The 20,941-nt window shown below is 43.0% G+C and overlaps 1 protein-coding gene across 1 annotated transcript in view; it reads left to right on the top strand.

The window, feature by feature from the left end:
- The window catches only part of LOC134204638 (protein nubbin-like), a 49,098-nt gene that overhangs the window by 15,682 nt on the left and 12,475 nt on the right, over positions 1–20,941 (top strand). The window contains exons 4-8 of the mRNA XM_062679426.1: positions 2,689–3,293; positions 17,280–17,460; positions 18,178–18,234; positions 19,063–19,146; positions 19,304–19,452. Coding sequence (XP_062535410.1) covers positions 2,689–3,293; positions 17,280–17,460; positions 18,178–18,234; positions 19,063–19,146; positions 19,304–19,452 — 1,076 coding nt within the window. The remainder of the gene's footprint in view (positions 1–2,688; positions 3,294–17,279; positions 17,461–18,177; positions 18,235–19,062; positions 19,147–19,303; positions 19,453–20,941) is intronic.

Consider the following 20,941-nt stretch of genomic DNA (forward strand, 5'->3'; position numbering starts at 1 on the left):
CGTGTAAAAACAGAATCGTGTATTTTTATGGGCGATAAATTAGCGCTGATTACGAAAATATTCGATAAAATCGGAATATGTCAAAAATGGCCTCCATTAGTAGCAGTAACACTCGTAAACAAATTTTTCTCGAACTTGATCAAAAAAAGATTTTGACTCATTTTTTTTAAGCTAAGTGTAAAACTTTCGGCTTTCAGAGTGTACTCTCTATCTTATAAAAAGCAAATTATGCAGAATATGGCACACAATTTGTTTCCTGGTCCTGATTGTGCGCTGCTTGTGACCCCGGCTTATCAGCCCAAATTGGGCATAGCAACTGTTTTGCCAAGAAAACATATTTCATAATCTTGGAATAAAAAAAGAAGAGCAAAGAAATAAGATGATAGATTATCCGGACAAGGGAATCTGCTGCTCGGCCTTGCACACCACAGCTCCATTAAGCGTTTTTTGTTTTTAAACTTCGAGGTATCTAATCGAAATGTGTATATCCCGTTGCTAGCATGAATAGTTTTCCCTGTAAAATCGACTTAATTTCCCACTTGAAAATTTGCTAGGCCAGGCTGGGATTCTGACATTTGAGAAAATAGCACTTATGGGCAATATTAGCATTTATGTAGGACTGGGCTTATTGCTTGGCTTGGATTATATGTATTTCCATTCCATATGAATATCCGATTTGATAGGAATATCAATGGTAACCTTTTATCAATGGTAAACTTTAGTAAACAAGGCAAAACAGTGATTTGATCATTGACATAAGGACAATATCCGATTTTGTAAGTTATCTAACGGAAAAAATGGATATTCGAAAGCAATTTGTGGCTATGGCGAGCAATCGGATAATGGTCTTGAAAAATGAATTAGATTTTTGTGCACATACATCATTCACACATACACGCACAAACAGGTTTCATCTCAATTCATCGCAGCTGATTCGATTGGGTGTGGTATTATGTTAAAGTTCGTTTTAGCGCGGACGTTTTTTCGTATACTTAGCGTACAAGAACGTTAAAACGTTGTAGTCAGATGGACTTTGGGAAGCATACATGGCACTAAAAACGTGCAAAAGTTAATGAAATATTTGATAAAATGCTTACAACCATTTCATGAAACTTAAAATTACCCAACTGAGATTTTTTTATTGTGCACAGAATATGAAACATTTCAAAATATGTGCGCAGAATTACGAACCATATGGCAATTATCAAATCGATTAATAAGATATGTTATTCGTCAATTTAATCAAAATTTTCATAATTTATAGATTTTCGCGAATTATAGCTACGCATCTACTACATTAAGATATTCATAAATCATTGTTGTTTCTTAATAGCAACGATTTTGTTTAAAAAAATTTTTAAATGCGCAGAATATGGCACCTCCACGGTACAACATCTAAAACTCAAAGTTGAAAGGGAACACAGCAATGAAGAACAGAATGAATAGATATCACAAGCGAGCGTCCAGTATGAAGCAAACATGAATTGAGATCTTAGCAATTCTTTTGGAATTTTTCCAGATTCATTCGAGAAATGTTTTCATGCCTTCCTGAGAAAAAAAAATTGCAGACCCGACGAACTTCATTTCGCCTAAAATTGATTTATTCTCTGATTAATTCTCAAGTTATGAAGAAATTGGGGAGTGGTCTCGAACCTTCCCCGGTCCCAAAAACGTCTGCATACAAATTTTCACGCCGATCAGTTCAGTAGTTTCGGGGTTTATAAAGTTCAGACAGACAGAAATTCATTTTTATGTATATAGAAAAAGATTTCCAGGAGTATTGCTTCAATAATTTTTCTGGTATTCGAAGTTTTCCTGTGAAATTCTTTCCATGCTTGGGATTTCCTTAGAAAAATTCTTTCAAATCCAATCCTTTCAAAATTCTACTAGAAGTCTAAATTTCCACCGGAACAAATTTTGAATTTCTTTCGAATTCTTCTGTAGAATTCCTTTGAATTTAAAAGCAAGTTGATTTAAAATCAATTTAATCATTTCTAAGCGAATAAAAAAAACAAGGAATTCGCTTGTCATAAGACGAGTTTGTACAATCCCATTTAATTCCACCACTTAATTGTACCTTGACAGATACGTATTTCGACCTCAACAGTAAGATCGTATTCAGTGTCTCGTACTGGTTTCGTTCAGGATCTTTTCCAACAAGTTCTCCTCTCCTGGCTTTGTTTTTGACTTCTTTACTATTGGAGTATCATTGTGTGATATAGGGATAAAGAAATAGTAAATTGGTTTTTTTACCAGGCTTTATTATGTGCCTTTCCAACACTAAACAGTGTTGCAGAAATGCCGTGGTGCGGTGGCATATAGGCTCTTTTTAAGTATGTTTCTTTCAAAAATAAGCTTTACATTCCCTTTCCCTAACAAAAATGTATAAAATACACAACTCAGTTTTAATAATGATTTTACTACATTTGTGCATTTTTCATATGTGAGAATGTATATTGTAAAAGAGGTAGATGTACATTTTTGAAATTTAAGATAAAACACAAATAATAAATAAGACACAAAAATCCAAGGTTTGTTATTGGTTGATGAATTTTTAAAGAATAAATCGTTCACTGACCCAGATAAGCCAGAAGTGTATTACAAACAGTATATAAAAAAAGCTGTCTACCCTAATGGTATATTACTCATATATTTTCTATTCTCTTTTCCCTTTCATAAATCAAACAGAATCTCAACGTCAAACGGCGAAATCACGGTGACCAAGTCACAAGCACCTCCCACCCCACCCCTATCAGTACAAAAAAATCATCCCGCATCGTTGCACTTCAATCCATCCATCTCGCCCCAACCACTGATTCATCACGCGAGAGATCTCCACCAGCACCAACACCAGCAGCATCAGCAGCAGCAACACCATCAGCTCTCAGTGCCATCCAGTCACAACTCGACACATTCGGCGCTGACAGTCAGCACCCAGTCCGCCCCGTCGTCATTGTCGTCCTGTGCCCTCCTCGCCGGCGACAGCCACCACCATCTAGCGAAAGAGCAACAGGGTCTGCAGCTGAAACCGTCCGCGTCGTCCACCAGCACCAGCGCCGCCGTCACGCCCGGTGTAATCTCCCTCACCCTGGACGACGTGGAGCAGAAGATTTCCCCCCACTCGGTGGGCTCGTCATCGTCCAAGCGGCATCGAAGTCTAACGCCCCCACCGCGAAAGATGAGTCCTGCGGGATCGATACAGCACTCGCACCGGGGCGACAACGATGACGACGACGACGACGGCGAGGACGAGGACAACCATTCCGCCAACCATGAGCTGGATGACTCTCCAAGTAAGCGATAAGGTTTCGTTTTTATTCCGATTTTAAGTAAAATAGCAAGTTCACTCACAAACATACACACTTCAACACACATGGCATCGGAGGATCAGTTGGGCTGGGTTGAATGAAGAGGAGGGTAGAAGGGTTGCGAACACTTGAGGCAATTATAGCTAATTTAGAACAATATGAGTAGACGATATGCACATAATTTGAGTGATCGAGTTCAAGAAAGAGTGAAGTCAGTGGTGTGGTGAGGCAATGTTTAGGGACGCATTTTGAACCCCTCTTCTACTCAACTTGTAGTTAACTCGAAGTGCGATTTTCAAACATCCATTCTTTTGAAAACTTCCGAAACGCAAGGGAACTGTATTGCGGTCCGTTGTCTAACACTAGTACTCGTGGGAGACCGTGAATAGTTAACCAGCTCATTTCTTCGGTGACTTCAATTGTTGTTCTAATGTTGATCGAGACAGATTTGTGAAGCCATAAAAGGTTGACCAGTTGTCTACAATCAAGAAGTTCTGTGAAGCGACCTGCTCGAAGAGCAAATAAGGAATTTTCTTTGTCAATATATTGCAAGTCGAAAAATTAATTAAGTGTCAAGCCCCAAAAGAATTTTTAAAATTTTGAAGCATATTTGAAATGTGTTTTCTAACAATTTCATGAAAATTGGATGAAAATTGCACTTCGTGCACCATGTCGATTCAAAAGCAAATCAAACTTGCTTTTTTATGTTGGGTAGATCCGTTAATTACGTAACGCAAAAATTTATTATTTTCAATCCCCCTCCCCATTATGTCAAACTTTTTGTATGAATCATCAAAAAAAACTTGTAAGGATCGTCACACTTTAGGCATGATAAGTATTGTACGATGTGACCTACAAATGCTCATGCGTCCTGAACCAGTAAGGGTAATAAGAAGCAGGCACTAATCGAATTGGCACTTGAAGACACTCATCTGATCCATGTGATGGAAAAGTTAACCCTCACCGATGTGTGGGATGCTCTGAAGGACTACCACGAAAATTCTTTAATTCAAGCATAATTCAAGTGGTGCAGAAGCTGATACCTCTCCGGATGTCAGAGAACGGTGACAAGACGCAACATCTCAAGCAGATAATGGCGCTGTACCAGCGCTTGTCTGTCTGCTGTTGGAGATGTTGTGAAAGTAGGCAATAAGCGTTATTCCATTAAATAATACAATCTGCAGAAATGGTAAACATGTCGAGACAAAAATGCGTTGGAACTTAGCAATGGGGTAAACAGACTTATTTTTTTCATATAATTTTTCTAACAGACACAGGGACGGGAATGGTTGACATTTCTTTTTACCATTCATTCTTCCATGCAAAAAAATAAAAACAAAACCACGGCAGCCGCAGCAGCAGCCACGCCAAGCAGATGACAGTCAGCACATGCTTTTTTCTATTTTCTCTCCCCACGATTAATGTTTTCGTACAATAATTTCACAACGTATAACCGTTTTTGGTGGGAAAAATTCATTTCATTACTCCTTGCTTATTTTAGAGATAAGAACGAATAAATCAGTACCTACGGATAGCACTCCTTCTAGGCTTTGCGCCACAGGTAATTAAACTCGACTCTGTGCTGTCTGCGCTGCGCACGAGCTGAAACAAAAAATCTCATGCAAATGAAATCATGCAATCAAAAACCGCACGCCGGCACGACTCTAACGTAACAGCAAACAAACAGTTTGCTTCATCGGCAAAAAAATGTCACGATGTCGCGTACATTTTTTTTGCAAACTGTTTCGGTTTGTTTGGTGCATGAAATTTGACTGGATAAAATGTGAATATTCACATAATCAGAGTCTTTTAACGTACATTTCCCAACACTGAACAGACATCCTGAGAATTTAAAAAAAATAATCATAGAAATAGCCTGCTTAGATATGAAAAGTTAAAATCTACAAAAACTAACATGGTATACAGAAAAAGATATTTTAAGCTCTTTTTAGTGCAATGTATCCAACCGTCTTGTTTAGTACTTTCCATTTAATTCCACTACGTTTAACGTAAAACGTAGTGAAATTCACGATTAAACTATTTTCTCCCTTTTACCTTTTAATTAAATTAAATAGTGATATTAAATGGAAAGTACTAAACTCGTCTTGGACGGTTTAACATGGTACAATTATGCGTAGAAGACGTAAAGATGTGGATGCGGATTCATGGTCTTCATCAAGGCATGTCCGCAATTGATCCAATGAGTCATTGAAAAAACTTTTAAAATAAATTTTAATTCGCCTAATGCGTAACATTTGGTAGTATCCACCCCCTCCCGATCCTCCTAGTGTAACAACTTATAACAAAGTATGCATTTTCCCATATATTTAGTCGATTTTTCTCATTGGCGTAAATAAGGAAGAGGGCTCCCAAGACAAAAATAAGACCCCCTAGGATTTAAAAGTTAGTCAGCAGTGATATTAATTTTTAACATATAGCATAATGAATTACTGAAAAAGTTTGAATACAAAAATGTTGTCTCTCTTATCTATCATAATGAAATGGGTGGAAAACAAATGAGCTTGTTTCTCACTTCCGAGAAAGATTCCTGTGGCTGTGTATCAGTGAAACTGCACTTGGTGTTGATTATAAAAAGACAATTTCTAATTGACTTGATCATTACTGTAATCGACTGATTTATGTTAAAGCAGGAATAGATTTTTCGGCATTCAGCTTACTTTCAAAGACTGCATGCCAAAAAATCCATTCCTGCTTAATTGATTTGAAAGCAGCAATGGAGAGCCACCAAAATATCAATCAAAGCAATCGTGGTATCAAGGATTGGAGTGATTGTTTTCCAGCAGACTTCTGCTTTCCTAGCAGCATGATAATCTTCACAATTCCCATCAGCATCCGAGACGGATTTTTATCAGAATCCGAGAGGAATCCCCAACAGAATGCGAGAAGAATTCTAATTGCAATATCTGAAAAATTCCTTTCAGAATTCACACTGGATTCCTTTCGGTTTCATAGAGGGAGACCCTTCAAACCATGAAGGATTTTCTACAGAATCTCTCGTTGATTTGCCTCGGTATTCCTCCGGAATCGTTTGAAAATTTGCCTCGGAATCGTTCGGAAAATTGCTTCGGAATTTCTTGACGATTTGTATTTGAATACTTAGACGATCGGAATCCCTCTGACGATTTGCTTCGGAATCATTCGATGATTTGCTTCGGAATCCCTCAACGATTTGCTTCAACCTCCCTGGAGGATTCCCTTCGGAACCGCTGGAGAATTCTTTTCCGGATTCCTTAGTAACTTAATTCGAAGTACGACTATTTGCTTCGGGATCCCTCAACAGATTGCTTATGAATCCTTCTACGATTTGATTCCACATCCCTGGAACATTTCCTACGAAATCACTGAAACATTCACGCTGGAATTCATGGAGGACTTCCAACGGTATCTCTGGAGCATTACCGTCGAAATTCCTAGAGGATTCCATTCGGAAACTCTAGAAGATTCTCATAGAAATTCCTGAAACATTTCCGTCGGATTTTCTGGAACAAACCCTGTCGGAATCCCTGGAACCTTCCTGTTCAAATTCATGGAACATTCCCGTCGGAATTCCTGGAGGATGGAGGATCTCTAGAAGATTCTCATTTCAGACTTCTTGGAACATTCCTGTTGGAATTCCTGGTGCATTGCCTTCAGAATCCCTGGAGGTTTCTTTCGGTATGCTTGGAGGATTCCCGTCGAAATCTCTGGAGATTCTCGTCGGAATCCCTGGAACATTTCCGTCGGAATCACTAAAGGATTCTCATCGGAATCCTTGAAGGAATGTTGCATTTTTTTTCATTTGGGATAGATGTAATATTTATGAAGTATGCAAAAATATCTACTGCCTACCAGTGGGAGCCTGACGGCGATCCGTCACATATTTTCCCTTTGAGTGTGCGGGACAAGCCAAGCGCTACTACACTTGGACGCAATAACCATACGCTATTATTTTGAGTCACGGCAAATGCTGGGTAAAGCGTACCATTGGTACTTCGCGTACCTGAAGGAATAAAATAGACCCCATCTTGCGGTCCTTAGCCTCTTACCCAGCAGCTCCTATCCCTACCTCCCTGCGGTGCTGGCCGGGATACGAGCAACCTTAGGGAAGATCGGGTAACCAACCGGTGGGAACTATGGTCGTATGCTGACAGGGAAGGGGGGTTTGCTCTTCTCTGGAGATGCAAATCTTACTGAGCGTCTGTTCTTCATGTCAGGATCGGCTCTCAACAGCGTCTGTTCTCCATGTTAGGGGCGGCTGATCATCGTCCGAGTGCCAGCGAGGGACTCTAAACTAAACTGTGCACCATGGTCCACCGGAAATAAGGAGGAATGGTCCTCCGTAAATTTAGGGGTTTGGTGTCAGGCCCTGCAAAGCCAGCCAAAAAAAACTCACGCAACGAACAATCAACAAGAGAGTACGGACCGTAACCACCGGCGAAGACCACTGCGACGGAAAGGGACTAGCGATTGGAAACTCGGTTCGTGGAACTGCAAATCTCTCAACTTCATCAGGAGCACACGCATACTCGCCGATGTGCTCAAGGACCGTGGATTCGGCATCGTAGCACTACAGGAGGTTTGTAGGAAGGGATCAATGGTGTGAACGTTTAGAGGTAATCATACCATCTACCAGAGCTGTGGCAACACACACGAGCTGGGAACAGCTTTCATAGTGATGGGCGACATGCAAAGGCGCGTGATCGGGTGGTGGCCGATCAACGAGAGAATGTGCAGGTTGAGGATCAAAGCCGGTTCTTCAACTTCAGCATATTCAACGTCCATAGTCCACACTCCGGAAGCACTGATGATGATAAGGACGCATTCTACGCACAGCTGGAACGTGAGTACGACAGCTTTCCAAGCCACGACGTCAAAATCATCATAGGAGATTTGAACGCTCAGGTTGGCCAAGAGGTGGAGTTTAGACCGACTATTGGAAAGTTCAGCGCTCACCGGCTGACGAACGAAAACGGCCTACGACTAATTGATTTCGCCGCCTCCAAGAATATGGCCATTCGCAGCACCTACTTCCAACACAGCCTCCCGTATCGGTACACCTGGAGATCACCACTGCAGACTGAATCACAAATCGACCACGTTCTGATTGATGGACGGCACTTCTCCGACATTATCGACGTCAGGACATATCGTGGCGCTAACATCGACTCTGACCACTATCTGGTGATGGTTAAACTGCGCCCAAAACTATCCGTCATCAACAATGTTCGGTACCGACGACCGTCGCGGTATGACCTAGAGCGACTGAAGCAACTTGATGTCGCCACGGAATACGCGCAGCATCTCGAGACAGCGTTACCGGACGAGGGTGAGCTCGATGGGGCCCCTCTTGAGGACTGCTGGAATACAGTTAAAGCAGCCATTAACGACGCATCGGAGAACATCGTCGGGTATGTAAGACGAAGTCGATGGAAGAATTGGTTCGACAAAGAGTAGCAGACAGATTCTGGAATAAAAAGGCGCAGCGCGAGCGGTCGCGCTGTTAAGGAAGTTAAGGATGCCATCCAACATCTAAAGACCAATAAAGCAGCTGGTAAGGATGGTATCGGAGCTGAGCTCATCAAGATGGGCCCGGAAAAGCTAGCCACTTGAATGCACAGATTGATAGTCAGAATCTGGGAAACCGAACAGCTACCGGAATGGAAGGAAGGGGTTATATGCCCCATCTACAAGAAAGGCGACAAGCTGGAGTGTGAGAACTTTCGAGCGATCACCATCCTTAATGCCGCCTACAAAGTGATATCCCAGATCATCTTCCGTCGTCTGTCACCATTAGTGAATGAGTTCGTGGGAAGTTATCAATCCGGCTTCGTTGACGGCCGCTCGACAACGGACCAGATCTTTACTGTACGGCAAATCCTTCAAAAATGCCGTGAATACCAGGTCCCAACGCATCATCTGTTTGTTGATTTCAAGGCGGCATACGACAGTATAGACCGCGTAGAGCTATGGAAAATTATGGACGAGAACAGCTTCCCTGGGAAGCTTACCAGACTGATCAAAGGAACGGTGGATGGTGTGCAAAACTGTGTGAAGATTTCGGGCGAACACTCCAGTTCGTTCGAATCGCCAGACAAGGTGATGGACTTTCGTGCCTGTTGTTCAACATTGCGCTAGAAGGTGTCATGTGGAGAGCCGGGTATAACAGCCGGGGTACGATTTTCAACAGATCCAGTCAATTTATTTGCTTTGCGGATGACATGGACATTGTCGGCCGAACATTTGCAAAGGTGGCAGAACTGTACACCAGCCTGAAACGTGAAGCAAAATAAGTTGGACTGGTGGTGAATGCCTCAAAGACAAAGTACATGCTTGTTGGCGGAACCGAGCGCGACAGGGGCTCGATAGACAGGGGTTACGATAGACGGGGATACCTTCGAGGTGGTCGAGGAATTCGTCTACCTCGGATCCTTGCTAACGGCTGATAACAATGTCAGTCGTGAAATACGAAGGCGCATTATCTGTGGAAGTTGGGCCTACTACGGGCTCCAGAAGAAACTGCGGTCAAAAAAGATTCGCCACCGCACCAAATGTGTCATGTACAAGACGCTAATAAGACCGGTTGTCCTCTACGGACATGAAACATGGACAATGCTCGAGGAGGACTTGAAAGCACTCGGAGTATTCGAGAGACGGGTGCTTGGGACCTTTTTTGGCGGTGTGCAAGAAGACGGTGTGTAGCGGCGAAGAATGAACCACGGGCTCATCCAGATCTACGGCGAACCCAGTATTCAGAAGGTAGCTAAAACCGGAGGGGTACGATGGGCAGGGCATGTTGCAAGAATGCCGGACAGCAACCCTGTAAAGATGGTGTTCGCTTCCGATCCGGCAGGTACGAGACGACGTGGAGCGCAGCGAGCGAGATGGGCAGACCAGGTGCAGAACGACTTGGCGAGCATGGGGCGTATTCGAGGATGGAGAGATGCGGCCTCGAACCGTGTATTGTGGCGTCAAATTGTTGATTCAGTGTTATCTGTTTAGATGTAGACTAAATAAATGAAAAATGAATCATTTTGAGTCGGCTGGTAAACAATTACACTTCGATACTGTGGTCTACAACAGAAAGCACGAGCTCGGGAAAAGATAATGCATTTGGATGAGTAAATGTTGGTAAAATGTTCGAGAACTTTTGAAAGAAAGTTCAAAATGTTCGTACGATGTCTCCACTAGTTTTATGAGCTGGAATAGCTCCAGAATACCTCGTAACACCATTACAGACACCACAGAATTCGTCCGACATCTACGGCACTGCAAACTATCATAGAGTAGAGATCTGAATATTCAAAATTATCGACAAGGAGATTTTCGATGTCTCAACTATTTTTATGAGTTGTAAAAGCTCCGCGGGATTTCGTTACACTATCATAGACACACCACAGAATTCGTTCGACATCTACGACACTCCAAAATGTCTTTGAGCTCAGATCCCAATATTCAAGTCGATCGACATGAAGATCTTTGAGGTCATCACTAGTTGTATTAGCTCCACGGGACTTCGTTACACCATTATGGACGCATTACAGAATTCGTTAAACATGTACGACAATCCAAACTATCCATGAATTCAATTCTTTATATTCAAATCGATCAACAAAAAGATGTACGATGGTCTAGCATGAATTTACCGTCAAAAAAATTTATGTTGAAGGACATCTAGGAAAGATCCATATAGTACGTCATGCGGAACAATAACCATTTTCAACACCCCTCTCCCTTTCACCGCACTTCTTGTAATGAACCTCTAGTTTTTTTTTATTATTCGTCACGCTGCTCAGACCCCCCCGTTCCAATAAGGATGTGATGCACTTTGTGTATTACCTTACACAAATTTCATCAACAATGAGAGCGTTTTTCTAAAAAAAACAATGACCTGTTACCAGTTTACTTTTCTTTCGATGAAGAAGATTATTATTTAGAAACTTAACTATTGGTTGCTTTTGGTACACTGCTTTCAAAAAGTCAAAGGTCATACTGGCGCCGGCCACGTCAGAATGCAAGTCAATGTAGGGAAAGGGGGAGGAAATGATGATGTAATCACTCGCGTACTGCAAGCCAAATATACCTCTGCACTTACCACGAGATCATACCGAATTTATTGGAATTTTTGGGTTCGAGAGGCAGAGATTCGTCTTGATTAACGAGCTGTCAATTTTATAGATGGAAGAAAGCAACTGATAGAATTTCTAATTGGATGTAGGAAACTAGCTTTTTTAGTCAAGTTAGAATAGTCAAGTTGAAGGTATGGAAACGGTATGGAAGTCCATTTCCAGTTCTAGCGATTGCTAGATCATAAGAAATATAGAGAGAAATACAAATTAGTGAAACGGACCTGGAATTGAACCCACGATCTCCTGCGTATGAGGCAGGAGCAATAGCCTTATGACTACCAAGCCCGTTCTCATTGACAAGTGTAAAGTCCTAAAGGAAAAAAACTGTGTCAATAGATCATCTGAGGCTTCCAGAACAGGCATTTTTTGGTGGGTCTAAAACGTTGGAACTATGTCAGCACTTTAGGCATCGTTGTTTCTGTGACCAAAGCAAAAGCTGTTGGTGAGCAGATTCCCGTGAACCTGGGCGGCCCAATGAACGTTTCTACCCTACGCTGCTGAATGACTGCAGCCGTTACTCCGTCGTCTATTCACCAAGGACCGCGAAATGGGTCCGTTACGCATTACCCAGAATTTTCCAAATATCGGTTCCGGACACGTCTTATAGTCAGTTAGAAACAAGAAAGGATCATTAGTAGGTGGTTTTTGTTTACCTTTGCGTCTCCACAAAAATCACAGGAAAGAACATTTGTTAATGGGAAAACAGTCCAAAAAAAATTTACGTTTATTTCGATGCACGTATTTGGAGCATGAAAATAAAAGCAAAAGTGAACGAACGCGCTGTTATTTTAAATTTTAATCAATCGATTATGTAAATATAAAGCAGAATTCATTGAAATTTAAATAAAAAAAAAATGCAAGAAGCTTTAAAGCCCCTCTCAAAGCGGCCCCAAAGCCTCCTTTCAGCCTCTTTTTAGGAGGCTGGGAAGCCTTCTTTTAAGAGCCTCGGTAAACTCCTTTCAAAAGACTCGGAAGTGTTTCAGAAGCCTTCTTTCAAGAGGCTTGAACACCCCTTTCAAAAGGTTCGGAAGCCTCCTTTCAAGAGGCTCGGAAACCTCCTTTCAAGAGGCTCGGAAGCCTCCTTTCAAGAGGCTCGGAAGCCTCCTTTCAAGAGGTTCGGAAGCCACCTTTCAAGAGGCTCGGAAGCCTCCTTTCAAGAGGTTCGGAAGCCTCCTTTCAAGAGGCTCAGGCCTCCTTTCAAGAGGCTCAGAAGCCTCCTTTCAAGAGGCCTCAGAAGCCTCCTTTCAAGAGGCCTCAGAAGCCTCCTTTCAAGAGGCCTCAGAAGCCTCCTTTCAAGAGGTTCAGAAGCCTCCTTTCAAGAGGCTCAGAAGCCTCCTTCAAGAGGCCTCAGAAACCTCCTTTCAAGAGGTTCGGAAGTCTCATTTCAAGTGGCTCAGGAAGCCTCCTTTCAAGAGGCTCAAGTCTCCTTTCAAGAGGCTCAGGAAGCCTCCTTTCAAGAGGCTCAGAAGCCTCCTTTCAAGAGGCTCGGAAGCCTCCTTTCAAGAGGTTCGGAAGTCCCATTTCAAGTGGCTCAGGCCTCCTTTCAAGAGGCTCGGAAGTCTCCTTTCAAGAGGCTCAGGCCTCCTTTCAAGAGGCTCAGAAGCCTCCTTTCAAGAGGCTCAGGCCTCCTTTCAAGAGGCTCAGAAGCCTCCCTTTCAAGAGGCTCAGAAGCCTCCTTTCAAGAGGCTCAGGCCTCCTTTCAAGAGGCTCAGAAGTCTCCTTTCAAGTGGCTCAGGCCTCCTTTCAAGAGGCTCAGAGCCTCCTTTCAAGAGGCTCAGAGCCTCCTTTCAAGAGGCTCAGAAGCCTCCTTTCAAGAGGCTCAGGAAGCCTCCTTTCAAGAGGCTCAGAAGCCTCCTTTCAAGAGGCTCAGAAGCCTCCTTTCAAGAGGCTCAGAAGCCTCCTTTCAAGAGGCCTCAGGAAGCCTCCTTTCAAGAGGCTCCAGCCTCCTTTCAAGAGGCTCAGAAGCCTCCTTTCAAGAGGCTCAGAAGCCTCCTTTCAAGAGGCTCAGAGCCTCCTTTCAAGAGGGCTCAGAAGCCTCCTTTCAAGAGGCTCAGAAGCCTCCTTTCAAGAGGCCTCAGAAGCCTCCTTTCAAGAGGCTCAGAAGCCTCCTTTCAAGAGGCTCAGAAGCCTCCTTTCAAGAGGCTCAAGCCTCCTTTCAAGAGGCTCAAGCCTCCTTTCAAGAGGCTCAGAAGCCTCCTTTCAAGAGCTCAGAGCCTCCTTTCATGAGGCCTCAAGCCTCCTTTCATGAGGCTCAGCCTCCTTTCAAGAGGCTCAGAAGCCTCCTTTCAAGAGGCCTCAAGGCCTCCTTCAAGAGGCTCAGGCCTCCTTTCAAGAGGCTCAGAAGCCTCCTTTCAAGAGGCCTCAGAAGCCTCCTTTCAAGAGAGGCTCAAGCCTCCTTTCAAGAGGCTCAGGAAGCCTCCTTTCAAGAGGCCTCAGAAGCCTCCTTTCAAGAGGCTCAGAAGCCTCCTTTCAAGAGGCTCAGAAACCTCCTTTCAAGAGGCTCAGGCCTCCTTTCAAGAGGCTCAGAGCCTCCTTTCAAGAGGCTCAGAAGCCTCCTTTCAAGAGGCTCAGAAGCCTCCTTTCAAGAGGCTCAGAAGCCTCCTTTCAAGAGGCTCAGAGCCTCCTTTCAAGAGGCTCAGAAGCCTCCTTTCAAGAGGCTCAGAAGCCTCCTTTCAAAGAGGCTCAGAAGCCTCCTTTCAAGAGGCTCAGAAGCCTCCTTTCAAGAGGCTCCGGAAGCTTCCTTTCAAGAGGCCTCAAGAGCCTCCCTTTCAAGAGGCTCAGGAAGCCTCCTTTCAAGAGGCTCAGAAGCCTCCTTTCAAGAGCTCAGAAGCCTCCTTTCAAGAGGCTCAAGCCTCCTTTCAAGAGGCTCAGAAGCCTCCTTTCAAGAGGCCTCAAGCCTCCTTTCAGAGGCTCAAGCCTCCTTTCAAGAGGCTCAGAAGCCTCCTTTCAAAGCTCAGAAGCCTCCTTTCAAGAGGCCTCAGAAGCCTCCTTTCAAGAGGCTCAGAAGCCTCCTTTCAAGAGGCTCAAGCCTCCTTTCAAGAGGCCTCAGAAGCCTCCTTTCAAGAGGCTCAGAAGCCTCCTTTCAAGAGGCTCAGAAGCCTCCTTTCAAGAGGCTCCAGAGCCTCCTTTCAAGAGGCTCCAAGCCTCCTTTCAAGAGGCTCCGGAAGCCTCCTTTCAAGGGGTTCAGCAGCCACCTTTCAAGAGGTTCAGAAGCCTCCTATCAAGAGGCTCCTGGAAGCCTCCTTCAAGAGGCTCAGAAGCCTCCTTTCAAGAGGTTCAAGTCTCCTTTCAAGAGGCTCAGAAGCCTCCTTTCAAGAGGCTCAGAAGCCTCCTTTCAAGAGGCTCAAGCCTCCTTTCAAGAGGCTCAGAAGCCTCCTTTCAAGAGGCTCAGAAGCCTCCTTTCAAGAGGCCTCAGAAGCCTCCTTTCAAGAGGCCTCAGAAGCCTCCTTTCAAGAGGCCTCAGAGCCTCCTTTCAAGAGGCTCAGGAAGCCTCCTTTCAAGAGGCTCAGAAGCCTCCTTTCAAAGGCTCAGGAGCCTCCTTTCAAGAGGCTCAGGAAGCCTCCTTTCAAGAGGCTCAGGAAGCCTCCTTTCAAGAGGCTCAGGAAGCCTCCTTTCAAGAGCTCAAGCCTCCTTTCAAGAGGCTCCAGAAGCCTCCTTTCAAGAGGCTCAGGAAGCCTCCTTTCAAGAGGCCTCAGCCTCCTTTCAAGAGGCTCAGAAGCCTCCTTTCAAGAGGCCTCAAGCCTCCTTTCAAGAGGCTCAGAAGCCTCCCTTTCAAGAGGCTCAGAAGCCTCCTTTCAAGAGGCTCGGAAGCCTCCTTTCAAGAGGCTCCGCCTCCTTTCAAGAGGCCTCAAGCCTCCTTTCAGAGGCTCAGAAGCCTCCTTTCAAGAGGCTCCAGAAGCCTCCTTTCAAGAGGCTCAGAAGCCTCCTTTCAAGAGGCTCAGAAGCCTCCTTTCAAGAGGCTCAGAAGCCTCCTTTCAAGAGGCCTCAGAAGCCTCCTTTCAAGAGGCTCAAGCCTCCTTTCAAGAGGCCTCAGAAGCTTCCTTTCAAGAGGCTCAGAGCCTCCTTTCAAGAGGCTCAGAAGCCTCCTTTCAAGAGGCCTGGAAGCCTCCTTTCAAGAGGCCTCAGAAGCCTCCTTTCAAGAGGCTCCAGAAGCCTCCTTTCAAGAGGCCTCAGAAGCCTCCTTTCAAGAGGCTCAGAACCCTCTTTTCAAGAGGCTCAGAGCCTCCTTTCAAGAGGCTCAGGCCTCCTTTTAAGAGGCTCAAAGCCTCCTTTCAAGGGGGCTCAGAGCCTCCTTTCAAGAGGCTCGGAAGCCTCCTTTTAAGAGGCTCGGAAGCCTCCTTTCAAGAGGCTCGGAAGCCTCCTTTCAAGAGGCTTTCGAAACTCGAACTACAACTGATGACGGCAGAACCAAGCAATACCCAAACGACCCCCTCCCGGCACTCGCACCCTTATGGCTGATTTGAAAAGTAATGAATGAAAATTAGGGATGAAATTCTTCTGTTCCACACTTGTGTATTATTTTCCTCTGAATATATGTATTTTAAAATACTTATGTAAAATTAAATGTAATATTTTCGACAAAATTGACGAGCCAGCCTTGGGCTGAAAGTGTATATAATAAAGAATAATAAAAAAGTTCACGCCCTAAAAGGAAGTGCGTGCAAATAGATTAATTTTTTTATTGTTGGAGTAACAAATTACATGTTTACCATTTTTACCATTTTCGGCATAGAGTTTTGTATTAAACAAATGCCGCATAAATTTAATATTTGAAAAAAAGAAACCGTTTAGTAATGATTCGGTCCTTCACATCATGTAATAAACATTACATTATTAAACACGAATTGATAGACAAATCCTGAGCGTCAAATAAGCTAAATAATTGTCTGGGACAAATTTTATTATGTATGTATAGAACTATCGATGAATGACACAAATCGTTAGCACATACTTTACCAGGAATTATGATTATGTGAGAACAATTTGGCGGTCGTAAAACACTTAGCACTGCTAGTTGGGTTGGGTACGCCTATGTTCGCAGCATGATATGATGCAGCTCGAATTAGCCAAGACGGTTGATGTTGTCACACTTGAACGCTGCTTGCTCATACAACCCTCCGATTCCTGCAGTGTGTGTATAAACACGAGACCGCCGATGATGAAGCAACCAATTTAAGAACACCACAGTTTTTCAATTTCCGAGTCAATTAATTTGACATTCTCCATTAACGCTTAATTTACGCTAAACAGTTGTCTAAGTGCGGTGCTTTATTCGTTATTACCGAAGCGCGAGCAGAAAGAGAGCGAGAGCGACTGGCGTGTGTGGTAGATGCATTCTTCGTAGACGTCAACGGCTCATACTGGTATTGAGGACAGAATATTTAAATCGATTCCTAATGGAGCGTTTATTGGGATCACACATTGATTGCTAACCTAACACCGTCAGTCGAATGCAACCCGCTGCATGGCTAATTAGGGCCGATGGTTGAGAAATCTCAGATCGGCTTGGTAATAATAGACTTTTTACTTTTGATTTGTCGTTCAGCTATTATTGACTTACATCGTTTTTTTTAATGGCTCTACATTCATACTGGAACTTATCCTGTTTATTAAATTTGATCTTTAGCAGTTGTTTCCCCGTAATATCTATAAATTTGATTTGGAACATATGAGTTGGAAGCACTCAAAATAAGAATATGTATATCCAACAGTTCAACTAAGCTATGGGCCGCGTTACCCTATATGACTTTATGACATATTTATACGACATCTCAACCAATAAATTTACACAACTCAAACATCTGTGATCAACATCAAATCATTAAAATACATTTTCCCCAAATAGATGAACTCACAATCAACCAAACCAACTGCAACGTCGTCGACGGGATCGACCTGGACGACATCAAGGAGTTCGCGAAGGCCTTCAAACTGCGCCGGTTGTCACTGGGCCTCACGCAAACCCAAGTGGGCCAAGCGCTATCCGTCACCGAGGGGCCGGCCTACAGCCAAAGTGCCATCTGCAGGTAAATGCGCCGTGAAATTCTCGTTAATTTGCTCATTCCACAAACCCAAAACTCAACGCTCGATTCTTGACTCGCCCGAAAGTTTCGATTCCGTCCTTGTTTAACGCCTTCAACCACCACCGTCCTCGTGCCCGTAATTTGCATATTTTCGTCGTCCTCATTTGATTAAATCGCCACAAGGTCCGTAAATTACAGGCTGCGAATAATTTTAAATAATCGTACGGGGTGGTGGTGGTTGAGGTTGAGCAGACGCCGCCAGTGAACAAAAATCACAGGTGAAAGCAAAGGAAAATTGGAAAGCTCTCAGCGAAAATTCGGCAAAGGATTACGACAGAATAAAATGAGACAGAATGAGTAAAAACGGTGCCAGGACATTGTTCTTCCTTGTTTATGTTTCATTTACGTTAATCATTATTCATAATCAATGGACTAGCGGATTAATTTTCGTTTTTCTTTCTTTCGCTCATTTTGATTTCGGGCAACGTTTGTGTTTTCTCGTTGTCACCGCATTCGGAATTATACGTACCTCTACATCATATCTTCTTGCTCCATCATAATGTTTTCGTTTACGAATGCAAACTGCTACTACGTCACACACCATCGTTCCCGCCTCCGCCTACCGCATCACCATGGTCACCGCCCGTCGCCTACTATTTCTGTGTGTGCCACTGTGCCAAAATGCAAATTTTCCTCTGACGTGGGATCTCCGATGTGCAGCGCCCTCGCAGCTCAGATGTACTGTGCAGCTCAACTCTCGTCCCAGCAGCAGCAAATGTATGTATTTTGTCAACACTTACTTTTTCGTTCGGTTTTCCATTTTTTATCCTTATAAATGTGTAGAAAAGGTTGTAGTTTTTTTTCATTCATTTATTTGTTTGGTTTGTTTGCTTTTCCGTCTGCTCTACTTTTTATTGGCTTTCTGTTCCGCTTGGCATCAAGTTTTATCATTGGGATCAACATTTAGTTCCTTTTTGGTCAAAGGATATTAATCTCATGAATCACTGCGGCATGGCATTGTTCAACTTTCTCACAAATTACTTAGCTTTTTGCATAAGTAGACTTTTAGTAAAATATATGTAACAATAGACCCTCAGGTGAGTAATTCGATGGAATGTGTCTAACTTCATAGCTTAGTCTAATAAGTGCATGGAATGCTTCGTTTATTATTTTTTACATCATCCCAAGAATTGGCCAGGGCATTGTTTTGCTTTAAATTTTATTTATGTAAAACGTTTATTTTTCAAAAAAAAAAATGTCTAAGCAACAAGAATTACCGAAATTTCAATGTCCTGGCAAATTCCAATGCTTTACGAAACAGTAAAATCAACATTCTTCAAAATATACTGAAATCTATTGGCTGCTTTTTGTTTGATTGGAAACTCTATTAATCAAAGATGATTCGAAAACCGATTACTCATTTGATTTAACTTTTTCTCCTAATGTATTTTTGTCTTGTTCTTTCTTCCTTTCATTTGTTGGAAATTTAATAAAATCACATTCAAACGTAATAATGTTCCTAATCACAAACACACGATTGTCTGTGCTGTTTTGCACCCCATTCCACCCTTTACGGGCAACCATTCAATAATTGAAAATACGAAGGTTTGAAAAACTTGACATTACCCCGAAAAGCGCCCAGAAGATCAAGCCCGTTCTGGAGCGCTGGATGAAGGAGGCCGAGGAAAGGTACGTTTGTTTGAATTTCTGCAAATCTTTCCAAATCTTTCATACATAAAAACTCTCGATGTGCAACTCAAATCTCGCCTAGTGTCTTTTGTGTTTGACTACTGACGTTAAAACTTGAATGCAATTTTCTAACCCGTCGCGTGTTGTTGTTTTACAGCCACTCTTCAAGGTTTAAGTCAGGCCAGAACCATTTGACCGACTTCATTGGGGTGGAACCATCGAAGAAGCGGAAAAGGCGAACCTCTTTTACGCCTCAGGCGTTGGAGTTGTTAAATGGACATTTCGAGCGGAATACTCATCCGTCTGGTAAGTGTTGTTGATGAGCTGATGACTATATTTCATTTTTAAGTTTTTCTTGGTAGCTTTTTTTTTTGCTCAAATTTATTAATTTGGTAGGTTTAGAAATATGATATAATGATGCTAATAATCTATTCAGATTACAAGCTCTATAACTAGATACAATATAACACTATAATATAATATGTAAACTTTGACATCAATATACTTCTTATCAATTGATAAAGTACTATATTATTGGCTTGTATCGAAACAGAGCGCATTTCGATTTGAGTATTTGTTCAAATAAAAATGCTAAAAATCAGAATACTTTTACTGCTTTAGGTATTGTGCCTTGCAACCAAATGACAACTCTTGTGATTATTTACAATGCTCTCATAGATGTGGGAAATTTATCCGCAGTACAAAAAGCACGTGCTATCAAAGCATTCATCGTCACAATCCACCACGTGGGGCCGAATGTTCAAAAATATCAAAGTAGCTTTTTCCCTGGAGGTATAGGGTATCTGTTCCGTTATTAATAACATGCTCCTATATCAATAACATTCGCAAAACAGGCAATTTAGGCTCAATTTGTGTCGTGTTTTGTTGTTATCCGGCGTGCTCACTGCTGAAAAAATCACAAAAATGAGAAATAAAACAATTTGCGCACCAATTCTTTGTTTTCGGGTGGTATTGATTTGGGTACATGGTATGAATTCAAGGAGCAGTTCCCCTATTTGTCTTAGGCGACTATTTGGCGCTCATTTTTTGTTGCGATTGAAAATAAGTGGATGAGTAGATTTTTATCTCGATTTGGTCTGCCTCCGATTTCGTCTACCATCAATTTGCTGACAGTTACGACGAGCAAGGCTTTGTTAACTTTCTTTCCGTCATGTGTGTGACGAAAAAGGCTGTGAAGGTGATGGCACAAATCACCCAAATTGAGGTGAACGTGCCCCTGGAGCCAACGTTCTGATACCTCTGTTGGGTTCTCTACACGACAAGCACGAACACAAAAGGCATAAAGTAGAAAGATTTATCCTAGACACGAAAACGTTGCGTTGTAACGGAGTATTTCGTAGATTGCATACTGATAGCTGTCATGTATATTCTTTAACTTTCTTACCCCAACTGCTTATGGTTTACTATTTGGGAATTAATAGCAACTCGATTGGAGGTCAGAAATGACAGTCGCGAGAGTCGCGACTCGTTCTATAGCTTGGCGACAGCGATTCTGTCGCCGTTGGTATGGAAGCGTTAATGAAACATTGCCTGCAGGGGGCATCCACAAAGTACGTCACGCTCTTAGGGGGGGTTCCGAGCAGCGTGAGGTTTAATACAAAACGTGACGAAGGGGGGAGGGGAGTCGAAAATCGCCAATTTTTGCGTGGCGTACTTTAGATCTTCCCCAGCGACCGAACGATAGAATCGCGGCGACTAGTTGTCGCCGTCGCGGCGATGAAATCGCTTAGGTCTGGGGGAGCCTTAAAGCACGCGCATTTCTGCTCCCTCAAAG

The sequence above is a fragment of the Armigeres subalbatus genome, unplaced genomic scaffold (assembly GCF_024139115.2).
Source record: "Armigeres subalbatus isolate Guangzhou_Male unplaced genomic scaffold, GZ_Asu_2 Contig779, whole genome shotgun sequence".
NCBI lineage: Eukaryota > Metazoa > Arthropoda > Insecta > Diptera > Culicidae > Armigeres > Armigeres subalbatus.